General features: G+C 38.7%; 1 protein-coding gene across 1 annotated transcript in view; it reads left to right on the forward strand.

The window, feature by feature from the left end:
- The window catches only part of PRG4 (proteoglycan 4), a 73,153-nt gene that overhangs the window by 12,895 nt on the left and 32,438 nt on the right, over positions 1-27,820 (forward strand). The window contains 7 exon segments of the mRNA XM_075832489.1: positions 8,746-8,868; positions 10,825-10,941; positions 12,755-12,877; positions 18,515-18,577; positions 24,155-24,265; positions 26,574-26,720; positions 26,804-26,823. Coding sequence (XP_075688604.1) covers positions 8,746-8,868; positions 10,825-10,941; positions 12,755-12,877; positions 18,515-18,577; positions 24,155-24,265; positions 26,574-26,720; positions 26,804-26,823 — 704 coding nt within the window.

Genomic DNA, 27,820 nt, shown 5'->3' on the forward strand with positions numbered 1-27,820 from the left:
CTTTGCCCCGCATTTCTTTCAGATAGGCACTGCTACGGAGGCGGTTGGATGGGGACTGGGGCCGGAGGCAGCGCGTCATATCCGTAGATGGGAATCCCAGCATTTCCGTTTTTATGTTCACCCTCGTCTCGGTCAGTTGCTGAGTGAGGTGTCCATAGACTGTTCTGTTTCCACTTTCTTTTGCAGTTTTAGTCGTTTGTGTGATTTTTGCAGTTTTTAATTTTACTGTGTTTTCTCTTTCAGGCCTTTCCCGTGTCTGGTCTGGATTCTTGGACACTCCTATGACCATTGGGGGGATGTATGCCCGGACGGGAAACAGCTTGGTTTCCTGAGGACGGTGGCGGTGTTGCGCTTGTTGGGTTTTCGGGATATGGTGTGGGGACGGGTACCTCCTGATATTCACCGTTATGTGGTGTTGGACAGGGTACTGGACGTACTTGTTCTGCACGTTGAAGGGAATGACCTTGGTGTCAGGCTGTTTTGCAAGTTGTTCGCTTTTTCCTTTGGTAATTGTAGTGTGGTCAGAGATAGTTCCTCGTAGAACGTGGTGGGCTGTTGCTCTGTGGTTGGACGTAATAGGGCAAGGGTCAAAGTGAATCGGTCTGTGTTGGCACTTGTGGTTCGAAATGGTGAAGTGTTTGTTCGGCATTATAATTTTGAGGATGCCCTGAATAATTTTTGGTTAGCGGATGGTGTGCATTTGAATGCGGTGGGGATTTATCTTTGGACCTTGTGGATTCAGAAGGGCATTGAGTGTGACTTGTGGGGAACTTGAATACTTGAGGTGGTCAAGTTATGCTCATTTTGGCGAGTTTGGGGGGTCCTTGGTGTTGCTGTTAAATTTATGGGGGAGGGATTTATTATTGGTGTGGTTCCTCTAAAATGTATACATTATGTGGGGGTCTGGCTGATTTGGGTGGTGTCCCGAGGAGCAGGAGTTATTTTAGCCATCTGCGGTTGGTCACGCTGCCCCCAAGCCTGCGGCAAAATAGAGGTATGGGCAGAATGGTGCCAGATTTTTTTATTAGCTCCAAGGACCTCCCTTTCCATCTGGTTGAATGTTTTTCACATGAATGAGAATGTTTTTGACGTGAATGATGTTAGTGTATCTGCATGAAAGATTAAGTTGTTTTATTTAGTTGGTATTTATTGATTATTAATTATTGACCTGTTTGCTTGTCAATAAAATGGCTGCTAGGGCCATTTCATTCTAAATTAAAGTCTCTGTGTTATTATTTGAGGGGATGGGGGAGTTAGGAGAAAATAGTAAAGGGACGTAGTTTGGATTAGTACAGTCATAAGAAATTTCAGTAGGTCAGAGCCAAACTCTATAATCCCATGGTCATGACATTTGAAATATTTATTCATAGTTATTAGATCACCACCAGACGTTTTTGTTTTTTTTAAATAACCCAAATTTCGATAATCTTACGTTGGAGAAGTAGCAATAACTATATGCACTATTCAGAGGGAAGCTCCTCGATGATAAGCTGCTTACTGGGTGAAAAGTGATACAGAGACCTGTAATATGACATCAGTGGTGATGTCATCACTCATCTCCTTTACCCGACTGCTGACTAGGCAGCAAAGCATCTCTCTTTTGCCATGCAGAGAGGCTGGGGGTGCAGTGCACAAAGGACTACCCTAGGAAATAGTATACAGGATACAATCAAAACATTGGTGTAAATAAAACAAATCTGCACTTTTATAATGATGAATTAGAAAAATATTTGCAAAAGTGTCCCTTTAATCTAAAGTGTAAAGCTGGTAGTATTCTAAGTCCTCTTAAAAGGGTAAGAAATTCTTACACCACAGATAAAAAGTAAATTACTGAAAATTCTGACCTGCTGCAGGGAAGATCATCCACTTAAATTAAGGGACGCTTTTGAAAATTAACTATAGGTATTCATAGAACTAATTTTACATTTACTTTTATAGTAAATGTGTTACTGTATACCTTCTACTTTGAACATTATTTCATTTTGAGGTCTGAAATTCTGTGCTGAATAATTTCATAATCTTTATAAAGATCAGAGCTCAATTTTTATGATGCAGAGTTTCTTATGCCCCTTGTTACAGAGTTAACAGATCAAATGTTTAGGTCACAGGAGCTTACTGACGATAGGTTTGCTATAAAGTTCATTGGGACATCTTTCCATTACACCTACAGAAGCTTTTGTGACATCCCATTCTAAATCCATAAGCATTAATATGGAATTGGTCCCCCTTTTGCATATAAAACAGCTTCCACTCTTCTGGGAAAATTTCTACAAGATTTTGGAGTGTGTCTGTGGGAATTTTTCATTACAAAGAGCATTTGTGAGGTCAGATACTGATGTTTAGAGGAGAGGGTCGGGCTCGCAATCTCCATTCTAGTTCATCCCAAAGGTGTTCGATGGGGTTGAGGTCAGGGCTCAGTCCGGGCCAGTCAAGTTCTTCCACACCAAACCATGCCTTTAGGACTTTTTTTTGTGCACTGGGGCACAGTCATGCTGGAGCAGAAAGGGGCCTTCCCCAAACTGTTAACACAAAGATGGAAGCATACAGTAGGCCATTGCCTGAAAATCAACCCCATAGCATTATCCCTCCTTCACTAAACTTTACAGTTGGCACAATGCAGTCAGGCAGGTAACGTTCTCCTGGCATTTGCCAAACACAGACTCTTCCGTCAGACTTCAAGATAGAGAAGCGTGATTTGTCCAGTGGTGGCGTGCTTTACACCATTCCATCTGACGCTTGGCATTGTGCTTGGTGATGTAATGCTTGCATGCAGCTGCTTGGCCATGGAAACCCATGCCATGAATCTCCCGGGCACAGTTTTTGTGTGGATGTTAATGCGAGATAAGGTTTGGAACTCTGCAGTTATTGAGTCAGCAGAATGTTGGTGACTTTTATGTACTATGTGCCTTAGCGCTCAGCGAACCCGCTCTGTAACTTTATGTTGTCTGCCACTTCATGACAGTGGCTGTGGTTCCTAAATGCTTCCACTTTACAATAATACCACTCACAGATGATTGTGGAATATCTAGGAGGAAAGAGATTTCATGATCTGACTTGTTACAGCGGTGGCATCCTATTACAGTACCACGCTGGAATTCCGTGACCTCTTTAGAACGACCCATTCTTTCACAAATTAGTACAAGCGACTGCATGACTAGGTGCTCGATTTTATACACCTGTGGCTATGGGACTGAATTAAACATGTGAATTCTATGATTAAGAGGTGTGTCCCAATACTTTGGTCTATGTAGTCTATATCATGTAGGTGTTCAGCACAGATTTTTGGACCGTAAAATGAAATGATGCTCAAAGTTGGCATTATACTTTAGCTATAAATCTTGAAGTTATAAACATTTATTTCATATTGTATTTTGCTGTATAGTAGCAATCATTGTGTGGTAGCATAAAAGGGGTTACAAAAAGCAGAATATACAATTATATAATAGTTTGCAGCAGTACACCTAAATGTAAAACATCAGCTTTTGTGCTATTGGAAGATGATGACTCTCATCATTGTGCTAAAGTGGTGCTGGTATTCTCTAAAAAGAGTATCATTTAAAGAGTTTGACAGGGTGTCTGTCATGGCAGCTGCTCATAGACTGGTTGAGTGCAAACAGTGGCAAACAGAGTGCCAATACCTGCTTTCATCAGGACAATGGTGGGGGATCATGGCAAAGGTCTATCGACAACTTTTGAGTAAAGCTGGCCATACACAATAGATGTATGTTGGCCGAATCCGCTGATTTTGGCGGGACCAGCCGACCATCTAATGTAAAGTGTATGGACAGCTTTAAGTTTCATGTCCTGAGATACACCACTGTCCAGTAAAGATGTGTATCTCTTTATAAATGGGATCCAGAAATGCACAGTGATTAGGAATGTGGTTGGGTGACTAAGGAAATATGAAGCTACAACACATTCATATTTAGACATGTCTATAAATGTTGGCAGTTCTCCTAAAAAAACACAGACATCTGAAGTTTTCCAGCCAGTTTATTTATTTTTGGTGGGTTGATTGAAAATAGGCACGGCTTAACAGGCTTATTTTGCGACATTAAAATACATACATCATCATTACATTCCCGTCAATTGATAGTTTAAGAGACATAAAAGCTAAGCAAACAACATGATATATAGAACTGATAAACAATATACATAAGGACACATTTAAATTTTCAAGCAGTGCTACCTTTTCCGTCAAAATACCAGATACCATGATGGAACCCGCCAGAAACGTAAGTCAATAGTCCTTCAGGTGCTAGTGGCATCTGTCGTATGACCGATCTGGCACTGCGTTGGGGTTTCCGTTATAAACGGAAACCATGACTCAGATGTGAACAGAGCCTAAAACTGTTAAACAAGAAAAGAGTATAAAAAAGATTACATTTACAATTTTTAAAAGGGTTGTCCGGTTTTGACAATCTCTTTTTGTTAGCAGGGTACCATAAGATGATCACAGGGTGTTCCTCTGAAGGAACCCTCTTGCAGTCAGTTGTGATCTATGGAGGAACCTGGCAGCAAGTATTTAATTTCCTTGTAGTACCATCACAAAGGAAATTAAGCAATCAATGAGCTATCCATGTAATGCTCTGATATGCTGGGTATTCCAATGTGACGCACTCTTTATAGCCATTCTCCTCTCTGGCAAGTAGATGGGGGCCCCTGTCAATTAACTTGGAATTTCCTAATAATGTATTTAAGAATGGTCTTTCTTAACCAGGCAACCTTTTTAGCTTGAAAATTTGAGTTGGAGTGGTGGTGTATGACACGGGGATTCATAGAACACCAGTAAGATAATTCTTGTATTATATATCACCCGCTCAGGCCCTACACTAGGCATAACACAATGTATCTGTTTTACCTGGGGTGTTAGAAATGCGTGATCTTGTGCATTGCAATTACTGTTTATGCAATAAAACTCTTTTATACGTGAAGACAAAAGAGCCTTTGCATTTTCCCTGAAGAACAGCTCCACAGAGAGTCACAGAGCAACTACTAATTTTTATACCTTTTTATTGCTAGTTTGGGCCTTAAGTCTCAGACCCCATTTTTCAAATTTGACGAATCACTTTATCTGGTAATAACTTTGGACTGCTTTTATTAATCCAAGCAATTCTGAGATTATTTTTCTAGTGACACATTGTACTTTATGAAAGTGGTAAAATTTGCTCGATACATTCAGTGTTTATTTGTGAAAAATAGCAACACTTAGTAAAAATATACAAAAATTAGCATATTTCTGAATTTTAATTGTGTAAAAAGTATTGTGTAAAAGAGATGATGAAGAGTGAGATTTGCAATTTTCTATACATATATGCCATTACAGTGACTGATATATTGTGCCCAGCAAGTGCCACCGTAGAAATACACCCCATAAATTGTAATGTGGGTTCTCCCGGATATGGCAATACCCTACATGTGGCTGTTATCTGCTGCCTGGGCACACGGCAGGGCTCAGAAGGGAAAGATGAGGGGGATAAGGTGTGCGGAGTGCATGAGGGTAAATAAAACTGGGGTAAATAAAAAATTAAGGGATATATGGTACATTTTATAACACTCTTTTATACGGTGACCTGGTTTTTCAGACTACTGGTATATTGGTATATTCGGGGCATTGGTATAATGTGTCCTCACTTATCCCCCTCTTTGAGCAGACTCTGCACCTCTTTTGACTCTTTCCCCTCTTGCCAGTTACACCAAATCACACACAATTTTTGCGTTAACTCCCAGTAACGTAGGGTATTCTGGGGGCTGAATACTGGTGTCCTTCCCTTCATATACCCTAAATTTGTAAGTATACCCTGATGCACTTTCACACCGCTTATACATCTTCACGCGATACCTTGCCCTCTTACTTGGCAGGTACTGGCGGAATGGAAGCCTCCCTTTAAAATGTACCAGGGACTCGTCAATAGAAATACACTTCTCAGGGGTGTATGCTTGAAATGGTCTAATAGGGGACTCAGTTTATACAAACGGTCAAAACCGGGGTCATCTCGGGGTGGGCACGCCTCATTATTAGCATATTGTAAGAAGCAAAGTATTGCCTAATAATCCATCCTGGACATGACCATGTGGTACATCAGGGTGTGTTATAAGAAGTCCATGCTCCAGTAGGCCAGTAGGCTCAGAACAACAAAATAGTACTGCGTAGAGCAGGTAGGGGTTAAGCAACAGTGGCACACTGGTTCACCATGGTTGCTGTGCCCAAACACGCACTAAAAGTGTTGTTGTGGTGGGGAAGTATGTATTTCAAAGTGAACAGAAGGAAAACAATTGACAGTCCCATCCAGGTAAGTCATTTACATCTTTATACCTTCCAACCGACATAAAATATATGTGATTTTCTATGTATTGTATTCATTCCTGTTAATGTCTGGCCATGCATTTACAACATGTAATGGATTTAAGTAAAATACAACAAGTGGAATCACTATCTACCAAGTAAATATCTTCCCTGGGTCATAAAGAGCATCAAGACGTAAACATTACAGACAAAGGACAAATGTAGAATTTACTTTATACCTTTTTAATGCTTCTAGCTCATTTTAGAAGCCTCTGAAGGGCAATTTGAAGCAAAATTAGTGGAAGGAAAATATCATGCTGTCCAATTGTCCTATAAGCTAAAGCTGTCACCTCTCACAGAATCATGTTGCTGCATTGTGTTGTTTTGTAGCCCCATACTAAATTGTTTCTGGGTGTCTGATTGTCTTAAATTCACATGGTAAAATTCTAAATTATTATATTAATTATAAGGCTGGGTTCACACGACCTATTTTCAGGCGTAAACGAGGCATAATATACCTCGATTTACGCCTGAAAATACGGCTACAATACGTCGGCAAACATCTGCCCATTCATTTGAATGGGTTTGCCGACGTACTGAGCCGACGACCAGTAATTTACGCGTCGTCGTTTGACAGCTGTCAAACGACGACGCGTAAAATGACTGCCTCGTCAAAGAAGTGCAGGACACTTTTTTGAAACGTAATTTGAGTCGTTTTTCATTGCAGTCAATGAAGAACAGCTCAAGATTACGGGCGTCAAAGACACCTCGCATAATATGAGGATGAGCTTTTACGTCTGAAACGACGCAGCTGTTTTCTCCTGAAAACAGTCTGTCTTTTCAGACGTAAAAGGAAGCTAGCGTGTGAACATACCCTTAGTTTTGCACATACATTACTGACCTTTTTAGAGAAAAAAATAAAATAAAATAAATAAACATATTATGGCTTACACTATTGTATATCTAAGGCCACGTTCACACAGGCGTATTTTGGTCAGTATTTGGTCAATATCCTGGTTGAACTTGTTGGATATATGTATTTTTTCAGCTGTACTATGTATGTTACTATTTCAGTAAGTCGAAGCCATCTTTCCATTATAATTTTTGTGTGTTTATGTTCCACTCCTAGTTATGGGTTATACTTACTAAAGCAAAATCCTGACAAAAACATGGCATTGTGCATTCTGAAAGAGACATAAAGTTGTTTTTGTCTTGTTTTTTGTTTTTCTGCATGTTTTACATAGTTACATAGTTAGTACGGTTGAAAAAAGACACATGTCCACCAAGTTCAACCAAGGGATGGGAAAAAGAGATGAAACAAAAATCTACTTTCTCTTGTGTGGAGAGATTTTCTCCTGGTCTGCTCTCTGATCAAAACAGCAGGACGGCATTGCCATCAGGTCCCTTTTAATACATAGGTGGGTTCAGTGCAAAGTTTTCACGAGTGGGGGCACTTCTCTTGAACATTTTGTTCATTTTCTACTGATGTCCACACAGTCAATTAAACATAGTTAAAACAATTCTATCTATTTAGAGATGCAATTTAACAATTTGAGGTGCAAGTCCTTATTGTTGTTCACTCTTCCTTTTCTTTCCTATCTGGCCAACAACACCTTGAAGACTTCTTCCAGTCATGACTCATCTCTGCAGAGTTTGCTGCCTAGAGATTTTTGACTCCTTGCTTTTCCAGCACCTTCCCCACCCTCTACAAAAACTCCCCATCGTGCTGCCACCCTAATGCTGGGCCAGATAGATAGTGCCCCCCAAAATAATAGTGACAAACAAATAGTGCCTCAGTAAAAGTGCCCCAAACAGAAGTAGTACCCTGCATAGTAATAGTGCGCCACTTGGTGCTCCACACACAGTAAAAGTGCCCTTCTGTACTCCACATAGTAAAAGTTCCACCTTTTGAACACCACATAGTAATAGTGACCCACACAGTAATAGTGCTCCTCTTAGTGCCCCATATAGTAATAGATTACATTCTATGCCCCACACTGTAATAGTGCTCCTCTTAGTGCCCCACACAGTAATAGTGCCCATCTTTGGGCCCCCGACATAGTAATAATGTCCCTCACATAGTTAATAACCGCAATTGTGCTCTTCCCACAAGGATAATATTCCCATACTCTAGATACACATGCTCTATGTCTAAAGAGAGTATTTTTTTTAGCACTAAAAGCATCATCGGAGTTGACTGGTTTAGGTGAAAGAGCTATTACTCTCTAAAGGTAACCTGGCTGAGGTCATGGATTTCCAATTTTTAGCAGACGACAGACAGCCAATACCCAAGTGTGCAATTTTTTTTGCAATTTTGGCAAAATATTTTAGGCAAATTTTAGGACACATAGAACCATTTTGAATATTGAAGGTAGGTTTCGTATTCAACTAAATAAATAACTTATTTGATAAATCATTTTTGTTTGGCAGTAATAGGCGATTTTTGTGTTTAATTATAGGTGAAGGAAGCTGTTTTGGGAGATGTGGTCAAGGGTATTTGCGAGTGGATCCGTGCCATTGTGATTATAACTGTATGTCTTATATGGAATGTTGTCAGGACTACAAGACAGTTTGCACAACAGGTAACCTCTGAGGTTAACACGCAGCATCATTTACAAGCCAGCTCAGTTGCCACGTTTCAGTGAGGATAGTGACAAAAATGTATTCATCAGTTTGTACCAGTTTTTGGTGTAAACTGAGCCTAAAAAGTCGCAAATTATGGCAGATGCCATTTCGAACTTTTCTCGGCACTTGCCAGTGTTAAAAGAGTAGGGAAAGTGGGCATGGTTTACAGAAAGTGGGAGTGGCCTACAACTTTTAAACAGATTTACTAATACTAAATCCAAAAAAGGCCACATATTATGGTGCAAATCTACGCCTGGTCATAGTAGGCTTAAATTTAATTTTACGTCTCTAGGATGATCCAAACTGCACCAAATTTATTAAGAGACATGCGCTGTTTAATAAATTTGGTGCAATTCATTCCAACAATCTTTTTTTTTAGACTGGTGTATAAAACTCTAGTCTTAATAAATGTGGGCCAGTATGTCCTCATAAATTTTGAAACTTTTTCGCAAGATCAAGTAAAATCTGCTTGCTAAAAAATGATGCTCGTCAGAATGTCCTTATTTTTCCAGAGAATCATTATTACCGGGTAAGGACTTCATCTCTGTACACCATATGCCCATTAAATGCTACATTAATACTATCTATTACAGTTTATTGACTTTATTAAGGTCAGAACAACACCTAAGACCTAACTACGCAGTGGTTTCAGACGTAATTCAGGCGTTTTACAGCTCCTGATTTTGAGACGTTTTTGGAGCAACTTGCGTTTTTTGCAAATTTTTTTACAGCGTTTTTTACGTTAGAAAACAGTGCGTGTGAACATACCCTTATAAGAAAGCTATTAGGCTCACTAAAAAGAAGTGTTAAAGGTTAACTAAACTTTTAAAAAAACTTCTGACACCTCATAGTGACATGTCAGAAGTTTTTATCGGTGGGGTCTCAGTGCTCAGAAAGTCGAGCGAGCGGTGTACGGACACATAGACTTTCTATTGAGCCTGTATATCACTCGCTTGTCATTCCGAGGAAAGCCGATAAGAAACGAAGCGGCACAGCGCTCACCCCAGCATTTCTGCCTCTTCTTTCATGTCACTATGACATGTCAAAAGTATTTTAAAAGTTTAGTTACGCTTTAAGCAGAGGTTATCAACCTTTCCTTTTAGGAATGAGCTGCTTTTGCAAAGCAGGGGCAATTTGCAACTAAGATATTTTCCACATCAGATACTATAGAAAATCAGTTTTTGAGACCAAGTATAAATCTGTAAATGGAGTCTGCGTTTGTTAGTAAACATTACTTTTCTATAATGGTATGCCTGTGAAACAGTATTCCTGCAAAATCCAGCAATAGGTTTTTAGTCAGAAATATGCACATGGCCTCTACAGTAACTGTGTATGTGAGACCCGGGCTCCACGGCGATATTACACACATCAATTATCATGCCGTCAAATTCTGGTAAACTTCAGCGTGTTATCGCCAGTGATATTAGTCTATGGGAGGGTGCATGAAACACATACACACCCCCATAGACTAATATTACTGGTGATAATGTGCAGTATCACACTGTGATCTACGGCAATCAGTGCAGTAATCGATGTGCATAATATCACTATGGGCTCCGATTCCAACACTGTAATTGTCTAGTAAATAGATTTGCATTCAGGTACCCCATCCTTCCATGAAACTTTTCTAGTGTGGCTGGAGCGTCTTCAACTGAACCACAGGTAGGTTCATTATATCAAGTACTTAATGAAGAAAAAAAAAATGCTAACATTCATAGCTAAAACCTTTTTTACTATATAATTTCGAAGTAAGTAAGGACATTATACCTACCGCTCAGGGAATACAAGATATAGTAAGTAGGTAGTCAGGCAAGAAACATGAGGGGCCGATATCTCTCTCCAGTCTCCAGGTATGAAATATGAAATACAGATGAGTGAGAACTGGTTATTGACTGACTATACATTATATGCAGATGGCTCATGCAAAGGACGATGCCATGAGGGCTTCATAAGAGGACAGCAATGTGATTGTGATCCTGGCTGTGAAAGATATGGCAAATGCTGTCCAGACTATAAAGACAATTGTGCCAGTAAGTAACCAAATTATCACACTGTGAATTATATACTTTGATGGGGGAAATTTATCAAAACTGTTTTTTGCACTAGTTTTGATACATTTAGGTACAGACCATGTTAGGGAATGTAATCTAAAATTCATAAAAATCACCAATAATCATAATTTATTACAGCTGTCGTCTTAATACAGACATTATATTTAAAGAGGACCCGTCAGCTCTCCTGACATGTTTGTATTATTAAATATTAATATTCCCTATTAAAAAAAAACAATTCTGGCGCATCTTTTCTTACAGCTCTGCATTATGCTGTTCCTCTGTTTTTCCTCTTAGAAACCAATAAATAAAATGACAACTGGGAGTTACCATTCTCCTTGTCAAAGGGGCGTGTCCCTACACAGTCTGATACTGTCAGCAGTCATTGGACAGTGTCAGTCTGTGTAGAGACACACCCCCAACTGGTAACACCCTGTTGCCAATTTATTCATAAATTTGTAGGAGGAATAATAGGGGAATGGCACACCACATAGTTCTACGTAAAGATGCTCCAGAATTGTATTTACTAAAATAGACTTGTCAGGAGAAATGACAGGTCCTCTTTAAACAGAATTTTTATATGAATTGAAATTAATTTTGTTCTTACTGTTGGAAAAATATATCAGTTGTTCCTATTGAGATGGTTGTGTATGCACTGTGCTTCCTTGCCCATCCTCTATTCTGCCGGGACTGTCCTCATGGTAGCATAGACTGTGCACACATAGTAACACCACCTGTACAGTCTGTACTGCATACATCATATAGTCTGTACTTGGAAACCTGATATTTTTCTTACTACATACAAGCAGGACAGCTCAAGGCTACTGCCCATGCCCAGAAGCATCCATTCTAGTATAAATACCCAGTCCTGTCCCGGACTTTCGGCCTTGAAATCATGTGAGAGAGAGCTATAAGATCACAAAGCAATACCTACTGCCTGAGAAGTTGTTATGGGGGTCATAATAAGTGAAATTGAGTGTTACTCCACACCAAAATAATTAAACTCTGTCTTTATGGACCTCGCTTTGTGCACAGGGGCACAATCATGCTGGATAAGGAAAGGGCCTTTCCCACACTGTTGCCACAAACCTGAAAGCATACAATTGTGAAAAATGTCCTTGTATTCTGCATTAATATTACCCTCTACTGGAAATCAGTGGCCTAGCCCAAACCCTGAAATAGAGCCCCAGACCTTTATCCATTCTCCACTAAATTTTACAATAGGCACTATGTATTTCACAAGGTGCCATCTGCCAGGCATCTGCCAAACGTAGATTTATCAATTAGACTGCCAGATCATTCCACAGAACACATTTACACTATTCTAGAGTCCTGTGGCGGTATGCTTTACGCCTCATGCACATGACCGTGTGTGCCGTCCGAGTCCCGTCTGTGATCCGAGGAATGATAGGACATGCTCTATCTTTCCTCGGATCAGAGACTTGGACCATTTTTCACGGACCCGATTCACCCGCTAAAGTGAATGGGTCCGTGAAGACTATCGGGTGCCACTCTGATACTGTCAAAAACGGCCCGAGTGGCACAATGGTCGTGTGCAAGAGACCCTACACCAGCCAATGATCAAAATTTACCATGGAGATTTTAGGCTTGTGTGCAGCTGCTCGACCATGGACACCCACTTCATGAAGGTGTAGCCCCCCCCCCCCCCCCGGTTTGATGAGTGGTTTAACGCTTTGTGGCTGATCTGTTGTTCCAGACTCTTAACAAAACCTATCCATCTGTCTATGATGGTCTATTAATATTAATATATTAATATTTCCATCTACCAAAGAACCACCACAGCATGATCGATCATCTCCTTCCTCCCAAGACCCACAAGTTCGTGATGAGAGAGATAAACCTCCAGAACCCTCTAAGAAACCAGAAGACCAAGTGCCAGAAGACGCACCAGAGGGTAGAGTCAAATATATTGTTCTGATCAGAGATATTTTTATATGCTATTTAAACATATTATACATATTATATTTGCATCGAATAGGATACAAAACTCCATATTGAAACAAGCGTTGATTTGCTGTGATAATGCAGGCATAAGATTATTCTGTTGTTTCACATTAACTTTAAATATAAAACATTCACCTGAGATAGAAAGGAAAAAAACTTTGATTTACAAACCTTACGGTAATTTCAGACATTACGAACTTGCAGCAGATTTTCAATGTGGATTCCGCACTGTAAGGGTATGTTCACATGGCCTATTTCCGGACGTAATTTGGGCGTTTTAACCCCCGAATTACGTCCGAAATTACGGCTTGAAAGCATTGACAAACATCTGCCCATTGAAAGCAATGGGCTGACGTTTGTCTGTTCACACGAGGCGTATATTTACGCGTCGCTGTCAAAAGACGGCGCGTAAATAGACGCCCGCACCAAAGAAGTGTCATGTCACTTCTTCAGACGTAAATGGAGCCGTTTTCCATGGACTCCACACTTAGAATGTAGCATTTTAAAGAGGCTCTGTCACCAGATTCTCAAATCCCTATCTCCTATTGCATGTGAGCGGCACTGCAATGTAGATAACAGTAACGTGTTTTGTTTTTTTTAAAACGTTCATTTTTGGCCAAGTTATGAGCTATATTATATATATGCAAATGAGCTTTGAAATGGACAACTGGGCGTTTTTTTTTCGTTATGTCCAACTGGGCGTGTATTGTGTTTTTAACTGGGCGTGTTTATGTGTATGGCGCTGACCAATCCGTGACCAGTCAGCGTCATACACTCCTCTCCATTCATTTACAAACAGCACAGCGTTCTTACTAGAACTATGTGCAGCCACATACACAAGTGTCTTGATAATGAATACACATGAAATCCGGCCTGGACGTCATGTGTACTCAGAATCCTGACACTTCTGAATCTTTTCTGTAAGATTGCAGCAAGCCACTCGTAATCTCGCGAGATTACGAGGTAAACGAGATTTCGTTTCTCTTGCTGGAAATCTCAGAGAAAAGAGTAAGAAGTGTCAGGATTCTCAATACACATGACCTCCAGGCTGGATGATCATGTGTATTCATTATCAGGACACTTGATTAACGTTAATGTAGTGCCTTGATAATGAATACACATGACCATCCAGCCTGGACGTCATGTGTATTGAGAATCCTGACACTTCTGACTCGCAATAGAAGCGAAATCTTGTTTACCTCGTAATCTCGCGAGATTACGAGTGGCTTGCTGCAATCTCAAAGAAAAGAGTCAGAAGTGTCAGGATTCTGAGTACACATGACGTCCAGGCTGGATTTCATGTGTATTCATTATCAGGACACTTGTGTATCTGGCTGCACATCGTTCTAGTAAGAACAATGTGCTGCTTGTAAATGAATGGAGAGGAGTGTATGACGCTGACTGGTCACGGATTGGTCAGCGTCATACACATAAACACGCCCAGTTAAAAACACAATACACGCCCAGTTGGAAATAACAAAAAAAAAAACGCCCAGTTGTCCATTTCAAAGCTCATTTGCATATATATAATATAGCTCATAACTTGGCCAAAAATGAAAGTTTAAAAAAAACAAAAAACTTTACTGTTCTCTACATTGCAGTGCCGATCACATGCAATAGGAGATAGGGATTTGAGAATCTGGTGATAGAGCCTCTTTAACTGTAATTCATTTCCGGTTACTCTTTCCATACTTACAAAAACCTAAAGTTCGGAGTCTGACACACCAAAATAATTTAAAACAAAGATTTCTTTATTAAATACATCTTAAAAACAACATAAATAAAACAGAGATGATTTCCACAGTGTAGAAAGACAACCAGATAAATTGTATATAGTATATCCAAATATATGGGTAATGGGTGACACTGTTCAAATATAGGATTTTATCAACGGTATATTACAATTTATATAATGTACATATACTGATACATACATCAGTAGAACAAACTAGTCAGCAACAAGACAAATTATTTATATATTTATTCACATTTAAAGTATGATTGGAGTAAATATAAGTTAATGAGTGTACACCAGTGTACATACCCCTGATTAAAGCCAATTAGAAAAATCTGTATTAGTACTATACATGAACCAAATACATGGCTCAGTTTGACCTCGTAAAAAATCCACAAAGCAAAGTCAGGGCAGTGGCTGTGTTGTCAGCCATAGGTGCAGACACTCAATGAAAAATAGGTTTAATCTAATGAAGATCATTTGCTGAACAAAGTGCATAGCTGAAAACCAAGTTCATACCCATTAGAACAGGTCACCGTCTCTGGCGTCAACCCCGACGCGCGTTTCGGCCCGGAAGCCTTCGTCTGGGGGTCACCCAGACGAAGGCTTCCGGGCCGAAACGCGCGTCGGGGTTGACGCCAGAGACGGTGACCTGTTCTAATGGGTATGAACTTGGTTTTCAGCTATGCACTTTGTTCAGCAAATGATCTTCATTAGATTAAACCTATTTTTCATTGAGTGTCTGCACCTATGGCTGACAACACAGCCACTGCCCTGACTTTGCTTTGTGGATTTTTTACGAGGTCAAACTGAGCCATGTATTTGGTTCATGTATAGTACTAATACTGATTTTTCTAATTGGCTTTAATCAGGGGTATGTACACTGGTGTACACTCATTAACTTATATTTACTCCAATCATACTTTAAATGTGAATAAATATATAAATAATTTGTCTTGTTGCTGACTAGTTTGTTCTACTGATGTATGTATCAGTATATGTACATTATATAAATTGTAATATACCGTTGATAAAATCCTATATTTGAACAGTGTCACCCATTACCCATATATTTGGATATACTATATACAATTTATCTGGTTGTCTTTCTACACTGTGGAAATCATCTCTGTTTTATTTATGTTGATTTTAAGATGTATTTAATAAAGAAATCTTTGTTTTAAATTATTTTGGTGTGTCAGACTCCGAACTTTAGGTTTTTGCTATTATTCAGCGGGTTCACCGTTATTACCATGCTTCATTCCCCATAAGCTATTACGCAATAAGTCAGATTGTTGACTGCAATAAATGTATCTAGGGAATATTTTTCGTGGTGTTCTTCATGTAGGTATACTCTTTCCATACTTAGACTCAACAGACCCTTTACCTGTAAATCCAGCACCTTTACACAAATCCATCACACACTATGGCTTTTCAATGTATAGGGTAAAATTAGCAGCCAATCTGCATCAAAATCCCCCATTTATTAAAACTGATATCATTGTAGCTCATTTCTTTATTGACATTTGTTGTAACATATTTATGACTGCCTTTCCCTTTTTTTTTTTTTTATTACATCCATCAATGCCATTAATTTTCAGACTAGCTAAAATAACCAGACTTTTTACATGTTAGGTATACCTATCCACATAGGTATTTTAAAACACAGCTTGTCAATTTATTTTGTGTTTCCGTTAGAATTCTATTTGACAAGTTTATTTTTTTTTTAAAAAACACCAAATTCCGCAGCAGATAATTCGCAGCTGTTGCCATGTCAAAATGCAAAATACGCATCTAAAAATGCTTAAAAGCACAATATTAAGTGTGAATTTTACTAGTGGAATTACTTGTGTTAACCTGTGGTTTTGATGCAGATTTCCCTTATCAAATTGCACGACGTATGCATGTAGCTGTAGAGTTGCTTTAGATCTGGTCTAAAGCAAACACCCCGGTCCACTGCATTCCACAATAAGATCATTATACTAAGGGTATGTTCACACGGCAACGCAAATTACGTCTGAAATTGCACGCGTTTTTCGCGGCGTCCATTACGAACGTAATTGGAGCTGTTTTTCAATGGAGTCAATGAGAAATGGCTCCAATTACGTCCCAAGAAGTGACATGCACTTCTTTGAGGCGGGCGTCTTTTTATGCTCCGTCTTTTGACAGCGATGCGTAAAAATACACCTCGTCTGCATAAAACATCGTTAAAACCTATTGAAATCAATGGGCAGATGTTTTCCGACATATTAGAGCAGTTTTTTCAGGCTTAATTAGAGGTGTAAAACGACCGAATTACGTCTGAAAATAGGCCGTGTGAACATACACTAACATTCAAATAGGCAGGTTGTTGGCAGGGATGGACTGGGGTTTCTTGGGCCCACCAGATGTGATTATCTGAGGACCCACCGTTCATCTATATAAACCATGTACATGTTCACTCTTCATTTCAACCTAGTCCTTGTCATTGTACACACAGAAATAGACCCTAGCGGCAAGTTATTGGCTCCAAATAGGGTTGTCTTCTGCTAGACCTTTAAGACCCATTATTGTGTTAGAATCTGGGCCCACCGGAGGACCCTCTGGGTCTCTGATGGTCGACAAACCACAAATTTTGCACTCTTTTAGTTTTTGATTGGACTATTCAAAGTCCTTACGTGAACTCAGTAGACATACAATGACTGGACCTGAAACTAACAGTCCATACACGGAAACCTACAATGTGAATTAAAACAGTTCTACAAAGAGAAGGGGGTCAAAATTCTTCAACTGTTTGGTTGTAAGTATTGTGGCTACAGATGGTGTAACCAGTTACATTTAAGGGGGAAGTTACTTTTTCATACAGGTCATATGGATGTAAGATCGGGCATCTAGAAGAGTTAATTTATGGTCAATGAGCGTGAGAATTCTTTTTGATAGAGGAAAAATGTTGAGAGGTCCATTTTGCATTATGGCTTTCATCAATATATTTTTGGATAGTATACTGTACATAGTACAAATACGTTTTTTCAACAAATCCTCAAAAAATATGTAATAGTTGTTTGATGTGCGCAATAGTTTTGTGAAATTATGAGCTTTGTGAACCACAGTACAAAGCTGGAGAACCACTTATCTAGAGAACATAGGGTTTCTATGAGTTGTGTATATACTCTTAAAATGCACTAGAGATGTTTATCCCGAGGATAAAGGGATGGATTTGGCAGAAAATTGGTGTTAATAATATTTACTCATCCTAAGTAATTGCTCTCTATAAACTCCTGTGGAACATTTTGTATATGCAATTATGGTGACTTACATGCATTACGTGGGTATATAGAAGGGACAAGGGAAAGGGCTATAAATCAGGCCCCTCCTGTACTGTGTAAATACTGTAATGCTACATTGAATCTGCAGATAGTTTTATAAATATAAAGTTTCTACACAGACATGGTAATGGTCATTTGTAACGTTCTTTTGATAAGGGGGTTTCCATAATATAGAGAAACACCCATAATAAATACGGGAAATTAACGACAAATTAGCCCTAATGTTTTCCTAACTGTTACATGTCTTCCTCTCCTCTTTAAACTATTAGGAGTGCCTATGACTAAATGTCAGATGGTTTTCGTTTTTCTGGGAGTGTAATAAGGGACATTTTTGGAATATGTATGTTATTCGATAGATGCAGATGTCTTTTTTTTTCTATTTCTCAGTAGTTATTAATGAGGGGAACTCTAATTTTTCTATATAACACAATTGCTATTGAAATACAAATCAAATTTGGGGTTGGAATGGCTTTCGCTGTATACTTAATATTTAATATATTAGTGTTTATTACAGCTCATAAAAATTACCTTGTTCATGTTAATGCAGATCGCATTCAGAAAGACGAAGCAGTGCCAGAGAAAGCTAAAACAGTGCCCCTAGATAAAAAAGGTAACTTGAAGTGGCTTTATTTTAGGAAGATCATTCTAGTAAGATGTGGGTAATACATCTACAAAATAAAGCCAGTAACATAGCATTAGACTTCTACTATATATCAGCTGTTCTGTAAAATGTAAAGATATTTACTTTTTTTTTTCTTTTAAGACATAGCTGCGAGGAAAGGATGAAGATGGTTGAGGATATTTGATTAGGGGACTTTGGCCCACATTTATTGATGAATTCATGCCAGTTTTGGGCATAAAATACGTTTTCAATTCCTATAATAACTTGCGCTAAATTTGCGTAATTTTTTTAAACTATTCTCCTCAATCAAAAAAATGCACAGGGATGTGGTATAATCTGGTGCTGTACTGTGAACAAAGAAGGAAGTAGAAAATGTACTTGAGTAAAGAAAATGAGATGGGTAGGGCATGGTCACACATGGCGGAATTCTGCAGACATGGTCCGCATCAATGCCGCACATAATCTGTGTCGCAAATTCCGTTGCACCTTTGCCTAAAATGTGAAGTAAAATGCTGCGGATTAGTCGTTGCGGATTCAGGTGCTCTCTTTTAAAACATTCCATCTCAGTCTGGCTATAGACCTCGAAACACATAGGTCCAGCCAGAATGATGAAATATGCTGTTTGCGAAAGCAATCCGCATCGCAACACACATAACATCTGCGGATTTCATTGCGTAATTTTGCAACTCCATTGAAGTCAATGGAGAAATTACGCCACAAGTACGCATCAAGTCCGCAACAGCCAGTGTATGCTGCGGACACCAAATTCCGCACCGCCGCCTATGGTCCGCAGCGTAGTTGTCCGCCACGTCTGCACGAAGATAACTAAAAAGGTGTGGAAACTAATGGACAGACTGTCTGCTGCGGATTTCCAGTGCGTCCTGTCCGCAGCGGAATTCCACAGCAATTCCGCCACATGTGAACATGCCTTAAGGAATATGTTATCGTCGTCAAACAGCACCTGAGAGGGGCCACATTTTTATTTATGCTATGGGCCCCACATTATCTATATACAAAATTTGCTTCTTTTCTGCAACTGCCAAATTTTCATACCACAGCAAAATTTGAGGTCAGTAAAAACAAGTACTGTCACTTAAAAATGTAATGAAGTGAAATGTAGTGTGGTGTATTGGCTTACCGAGTGCTTTATTTTACGGGTAGCCACTTTGTTCCGGGCTGCCATTGGGTCACGTGATCTTCATTCTGACTCCCTGAATCATATAGCTTCTTGTATAGGGACCGAAAATCAATGCAAGTCTATGAGGCCCTCGATGTGAGTCTTACAGACTTGCTTTGAGAGACTAACCTCCGGTTCCTACGGCACACGCTGTAAGATTTATGTGGTCAGAATTGAGATCACGTGACTCAACGCTGGTCTGGAACGGAACTGCTACTCACTACAATATACTTTATCACATTTTCAAACGAGGGGAAGTGGATTTAGCGAGGGGGGGGGGGTGGCCGTAGTGCTTATTTAATTCTCCAATGACAGATGCTCTAATTTATGGCCATATAGTTGAGACATGGATTAACTTAACTCTATGCAAACAAACATGTGCCACTGTATCAATACATGTTTTATATCTACCCAATCTAACCAATAGTGCAGCTAGGTTATTGCCTCTACATTTACTTTATAGACTCTTCAAGGGCAACTCTAAAAGTTGCCAAACTTCCTAAAAAAACAACTAAATGGAGCTCAAGTAGACTGAGAAAGAAGAAAAGTTTCTTACGTTCAGGAGGGGATGCAGAAGATACTGTTCAGTGATGACCTTTATAGGTGGTTACAAATGAGAATCATTATAATGTCATCAAGCCCTACAGGATGGACGCAATAATGGCCTATGTTACTATGTCACATATAAGTCAGCAAGACAACCAGGGATGAAACTCTATGCATTTGTAGATGCACTGAGAGAATGGACTTGTCTGTATGACATTGACCTGAAAATGGAAAAACTGAAAACAAAGATTAAAGGGCCTCTTGATCCACTGGGACTAATGGACACAACGACATCATAGAAAAATGGCTTTAATGCTTCATGCTATGATTATCGAAAACCCAGCACTACTTTTTTATGAAAATGTTGTATTCGTAGGGGAAAAAAAGGGGCATGACTAAAGTCACACTCCAGTGAGTGATTTACAAAAGTTGTCATTCACTTTTTGTCAGTGAACCACCCAAGGTATACCCAGCATAGTTCAGTAGCTGCACCATATTTCTCTATAGATATGCAAACATCTAAAGTATACTCCACATGCTGTGCTGTAATTACGTACTGTCATACATTACATATACCAGTCTTAGTATGTTCCCCCAGTGTATCTGGTAATGCATCTTCAGCGCAGTGCCAATATTACTACACATAGATATACTGTCGAGAATAGCAAAAAAGTGATTCATGCACATGTTCTCACTAAGACAGCGACACGGACTCATTTACTCCTACTTTCCAGACATCACACTAGTGTTGCCACAATTATCCAAAAGTATTTAGATGTGTAGAACATGAAGTGCGGAATGAGCCCGATTATTCAGCGGAGTCCATGTTCAATTTCCACAGTGGTTTTATTCCATTCATAATCACAATCAATAAAATACTGTAGGCAAAGCGAACTCATACGGAACCTATAAGAAATATTGTTCTTCCCTTATATATTTATTTCATGCTTTACTATGTAACAATATTGATTCTGCAATCTTTGACACTGATTAACATATCATTACATTAATGTCAATGTGAAAACTGTTGTGAAAGATCTTATCAAACAAATGGTTCACTCTTGAGTGAGATGAGTATTGTGGACACAAGAGACCAGATACAGGTTCAGTTTCAGATCTAAAGATTATTTTTTATCTTAAAGTGTAGCTAAACGTTTGACAAACTTCTGACATGTCATAGTGACATGTCAGAAGTTTGGCTTGGTGGGGGTCCGAGTGCTGAGACCCCCACCAATCGCCAGAACGAAGCAGCTAAAGCGCTCGTGTAAGCGCTCAGCCGCTTCGTGTCTGTTCGGCTTTTCCCGGAAAGCCGATGTATCGGAGTACGGGCTCATAGACTTTCTATTGAGTCCATACTCCGATACATTTATTTCCGGAAAAAGCCGAACAGACACGAAACGGCTGAGCGCCCACACGAGTGCTTCAGCTGCTTAGTTCTAGCGATTGGTGGGGGTCTCCGTGCTGGGACCCCCACCAATCCAAACTTCTGACATGTCACTATGACATGTCAGAAGTTTGTCAAACGTTTAGCTACACTTTAAGAGTTTTTATGCACCCTAATAATCATATAGAATAAATGCTAGTAGCCAACCACTTGATGCCAAAGTGCATTCCCTATAGCATCATAGCCAACATTATTTCAATAAAATAGAAACAAAAAAATACATATTTATAAATGATTCAGCATTCAGCAATATTAGCAACTCTCATAATAATTCTCATAATTATTTGTGCAAACTATATGTAATCATAATAATCTTTAAAATGGTGTCATGAAGGCAACACGCTAAGCATAGGGCAAAAACGAGATGTGAATGGGGCCTTAGTGACTTCCTGCACTAATATCCTGCTTGACGTTTCTAAGTACACCCTACTCTGGGCAGATTTAGAGTTGCGCCATAGCCTTTCCTTTATTAATAACTGATTTACCTATATTCCGAAAGATGTTGAGTGAATTGTGAATTTTCTTGCATCCATCCCCTGTTTGGCACTTTTCAATTATCTTGTCTTGGAGTTGATTAAAGTGTTCTTATGTCTTCATGATGTTGTGTTTACAAGGAAACTACAATCACTTAAAATGTCGATAATTCGATGTAACATAGTAATGCGACAGATGGACTTTTATGTTCACGTTGTACAGTTTTATTTTACTTCCGCAAGCATTTTTAAGATTTTTCTAATGATTAAAAAAGTTTAATTAAGTCAACTGTAACTCAATTTTGTTATCCAAAAATCATTTAAAAAAAACTCCAGGAGAGTTAAATACATTTTTGAGGCACTTTATAATCATTCCATATAACTTGCTACATCGAGCCCTATGCTGACATTTCACCTGCTTTCTTCTTCATTTATTTAGAGGTACATTTGAGACTCTTTTCAAAATATATAGAAAATGTTACACTTATAGCTGGGAAATACATTAAGAATTTTATTGATATTTGTGATATACTCTAAAGTAAAATGTTATAAATTTGTCTTAAAAAGTGGGTTAAAAAAATCTATACTTATTTATAGACCCGTCACAGAACAGGCCAACATCATCATTGTCCTCACCAAAAAAAACTAGAAAAAGGAGCCCTAGGAGGCCAGAAAAGAAGAAATATAGGAAACTAATTTATCCAGAAGATGAGGATGAAGGTACTTTTTCTGCAATGATATTCAATGGTTGCAAAAATGGGCACCGTTGCAATATCACCGGACCCTGAGAACATGTCTACTTAGATGACATTACAATAATAATTTACACATTTGAAACTCAGTGATAAGTGTGTTTATAAGCTGATCAGGTCCCTATGTTTGCAGTATATTGCAGTGTTTGTCATGAATGCCTCTAAATATATTTGTTCTGATGAAATCTGAACTTTTAGAGCTAATCTAAAACAGATCTTGCTTGTTTTGGGTTTCCTGGCCATAAGGAATATTAAGGAATATTAAAATTGCTCAATGGAATTCTTATTTAGTGATTCCTTTATTTGACATTACTTGCCAAATAAAAAAAAATAAGTAATGATTTGATCACATCTAGTTTCAGCATGGTTGACTATGCTCAGTCGTGTTGATTTTACGAATAAGAGAATGTATTCACTTTAATCTAGATTCTTATGAGGCAAAAGCATCTCCACGTCATAAAAAAAATGCCCCAAAAAAGGACAAAAAGAATCCAAAATACTCTACATCTAAAAATCCAAGAAAGAAGAAAAGAAGGATTGTAGTAGAATATGAAGACGAAACAGAAGGTATTTAGTAACATGGGCTGTTTGGGTGCACATTATCAGCCCCAAAGAACATAGATTTGAGTCATGTTGTGTCTGACTTGGATCTCTGTGCCCAAATGTCAAAGGTATTGTTGAGATTAAGCCAAAACCTTATAGGTCTTTAGTAGGTTTAGAGAAAAAAAAAACAATTGCAAGTGGATAAGGTAAGTAGGTAAAGGTTTGTCTTATTGGTAGCCAAAAACGTAATATCTTATATTTGATATACCTAGTAGGCCTTCCTCACAAGAGTGCTTCTGCATGTGTCGAAAAATAGCTAAGTACCCACAAACTGAATGGTAATGTGGCCAATACAAAATTAACTGAATAACTATTTCGATTAGCAATATTATTTATCAAGATAATTCTACAAACCTCTTATTTTTTACCGTTTTAATGAAAACCGGTTGTGTATGAATAAATAGTTGGCTCTTCTTGCCAATTCTGACCGATTTGTGAACAAAAGATACAATTACCAAATACCTGTGCCCATACTGGTGCAGGTACAATGTAATTTGGATTTATGTATAATTTAAACAGTCTATAGTCTATACATTTAAAAATAACTGTTTTACTTTAAATCCATTTTAGATGCCAATCAGAAGTCACCATTAACAAAAAATAAAAAGAAACTATCAAAAAAGACTCCAAAAAACCCTAAAAAGAAAAAGACTGTTGTAAAGTCAGAAGAAGAAATTGAAGGTACTGTATTACTGAATGAAGACTAAAATATAGATGTATAAGCAGGCTTTGTGGGGCTCTATACTATAATACTTATGCAAGTAACCATCCTTTAAATGGAGTCTGTCACCAGAATGTCCGTATTAAACTAGTAACAGGGTGTTGTAGAGGAGACTAACCTGTTTCTAAAGTTTATTTTCCATTTCTGCTTACTGCCTCCTTTGTAGAGAAATTAGTTTTATTAACTTTATGCTGATGAGCATTTAGGTGCAATGAGGGCGTCACCGTTGCTCCTAAATGCTCTTTTAGTTCAACTCCTCTCCCTCACTTCTTACATTGATTGACAAGGGCCAGACAGCGTAATCGGCACGTTCATGCCTGGCCCTGTACGCGTGTGTTCCTTCTCTTTACTTTGCGCATAAGCAGTATGATCTTTATGTTCTCCATTCTAATCGGCACTACTGCGCATGCGCCGACTAAAGAGAAAGGATGCGCACGCAATATACAAAGCAAAGCAATATAGATGTGATTGAAGTGTAAACTTTCAGCTTTAATTCAAGTGGTTAAACAAAAATATTGTGTTAACTGTTTAGGAATTACAGCCAACTTTTGCATAGTCCCTCCATTTTCACAGGCTTAAAAGTTATAGATGCAGTCAATAAGTAGAAGCCATAAACGTCCCCAAATGCCCTTGAAATGCTTTGCCAGGCTATCTCCCAGTTCTGCCATCTTTGTGCTCCGATTACTAGGAGCCTGTAAAAATCACAATATACTGCAATACATTAGTCCCTAGCGGGACTAATAAAAAAAAGTTTAATACAGTAAAAGTGTAGCGTTCTTTAACTTGACGTTTAACGCATTAAATACACAGTGGCAAGAAACTTTAACTTGACTTTTTCAATGGCTTTCCAATGGCATAAGTAATACGCTATCATGCTAAAGCAAGTTATCAGAGTCAAGATAAAGATTGCTACATCTGTGCATTATATGGGACATTAAATGGTGCCATTAAAAATTACAACTTGTCCCGCAAAAAACAAACCCTCATATGGCTATGTCGACACAAATATAAAAAAGTTATGGGTTTTGGAAGGCGGGGAGGGAAAAACAAAAATGAAAAACTAAAAATTGCTGCGGCAGGAAGGGATAAAGGAACATGAAGAAAATCCTGCAGACTGACAAACACTGGCCCACGTTTACTAATGCTATCTAATAGTTAGACAGCGTAAATTTAGACCAGGCAGGCACAAAATGTACCAAATTTAGTACACTGTTAAGTGCTGTATGGTCATTTTGGCACATCTTGGATGACCTGTTAGCCATTTTTTTCTTCCTTATACCATTTTTGATATGGCTTATTTTGCACCAGAATTTTGTGCTAGTTTTTTTTAGCAGATTTTTGGCACATTATTAGTTACGGTCCTTTCCCACCATGCCATGCCCACTTTTGGGAACATTTTTAAAATGTGTCTAGTGAGATGTGAACATCAATATTGCACCAAACTGTTCCAATTTACACCAAAATTTTGCACATTTTTCAACAATTTCTAGACCCATACATAGTGGTAAATTTTCCCCACTGTGTGTAAATATATCCCCTGTTTACATTTATCATTCATTTCTAGGTTAAGTGTTCCTTCAAGTGTGTGTATATAACTTCACTGGAACACAGAGTTTTCTTAGGAAGATTTGAGAGCACTGGGAGACTTAATAGGGGCATTGCAGGTTAGGCTTCCAGCTTGTAACAATTGCCTCAGATACAAAGCTTCCAAGCTGTCCGGTCTCCTCTATCTCCCACTAGGAGATTTATACTTTTAGCGGAATTTGCGAGTGCGGTAGCCTTTACAACAATAACTGAGAAAAACATAAATTCTGGTACAATTTGAGCCGGAATTCTGGCACATTTTTATTAATAAATATGCTCCATTGTGTTATCGTACTTATCTTACTTTCAATATTGAGTTCTGGCCAGTATTATAGGCCAGATCTGCATTCACAATTCTGCATTCAATTTTGTAAGACAGTTAACGGACTACACATCTCTAACACAGTCACTCAACTTTTAGATTATATCTAGGTGTAAATTGTGTCCAAAATTGAAACTTTATAATAAAAGTACTAAAACCTATTTATATATAATTCATGTATGCTGATCACATCCTAAAATATCAAGTATTGCCATTAAAAGACTCTCCGAATATTTAGAGTTGCAAATCTTGGAAACAAGAGGAATGAGTCGCTTTTGGCATCATGCTGTGAACTATTTATTAAAATGATTACAAAAATAAATGTCCAGAATTCATAGTTTGTTAATAAATGTTGTTTACAGAATCTGAAGAAAATGAGTCTTCTTCCTCGTTCTCCTCCTCATCTTCCTCATCAAGTGTGAAGGGGAGCAAAAAAATCAAAAAACTTTCAAGGAAAAATAAGGATGATGATAAACCTGATCCAGACAATCCAGATAAAGACACTGGAGGTATACTTTTTTTTTTTTTTTACAATTCGTTGTAAAAAAAACCTAAAAAAAACCTAAATACAACTTAGTATGGTTGCCTTTAGTTTTAGTCTCTATTGCAATAGTAACACGAAAAAATAATCATAATTCTTAATTTATTTTTCTAACCAAAAAGTTGACAAAGCCGCTTAGTAGATTCTGGCTTTGGGCATACATTTTAAGCACTATGGCCCACATTTACAACACCTGGTGTAAACTGCATAGAAATATGGGCCTCTATGTATTGATTTAAACTATACAATTACAGATCCAAATCAAACACCTAAAGACAAGGATAACAAACTTAAAGAGGCTCTGTCACCAGATTTTGCAACCCCTATCTCCTATTGCAGCAGATCGGCGCTGCAATGTAGATAAGAGTAACGTGTTTTTTTTCTTAAAAACAAGCATTTTTGGCCAAGTTATGACCATTTTTATATTTATGCAAATGAGGCTTTCTAAAGTACAACTGGGCGTGTTTAATGTTAAAGTACAACTGGGCGTGTATTGTGTTCGTTACATCTGGGCGTTTTTACTTCTTTTACTAGCTGGGTGTTGTGAATAGAAGTTTATGATGCTGACGAATCAGCATCATCCACTTCTCTTCGTTAACACCCAGCTTCTGGCAGTGCAGACACACAGCGTGTTCTCGAGAGATCACGCTGTGACGTCACTCACTTCCTGCCCCAGGTCCTGCATCGTGTCGGACGAGCGCGGACACATCGGCACCAGAGGCTACAGATGATTCTGCAGCAGCATCAGCGTTTGCAGGTAAGTAGCTACATCGACTTACCTGCAAACGCCGATGCTGCTGCAGAATCAAATGTCGCCTCTGGTGCCGATGTGTCCTCGCTCGTCCGACACAATGCAGGACCTGGGGCAGGAAGTGAGTGACGTCACAGCGTGATCTCTCGAGAACACGCTGTGTGTCTGCACTGCCAGAAGCTGGGTGTTAACGAAGAGAAGTGGATGATGCTGATTCGTCAGCATCATACACTTCCATTCACAACGCCCAGCTAGTAAAAGAAGTAAAAACGCCCAGATGTACATACACAATACACGCCCAGTTGTACTTTAACTTT

Source organism: Rhinoderma darwinii, chromosome 7, assembly GCF_050947455.1.
Source record: "Rhinoderma darwinii isolate aRhiDar2 chromosome 7, aRhiDar2.hap1, whole genome shotgun sequence".
NCBI classification, from domain to species: domain Eukaryota; kingdom Metazoa; phylum Chordata; class Amphibia; order Anura; family Rhinodermatidae; genus Rhinoderma; species Rhinoderma darwinii.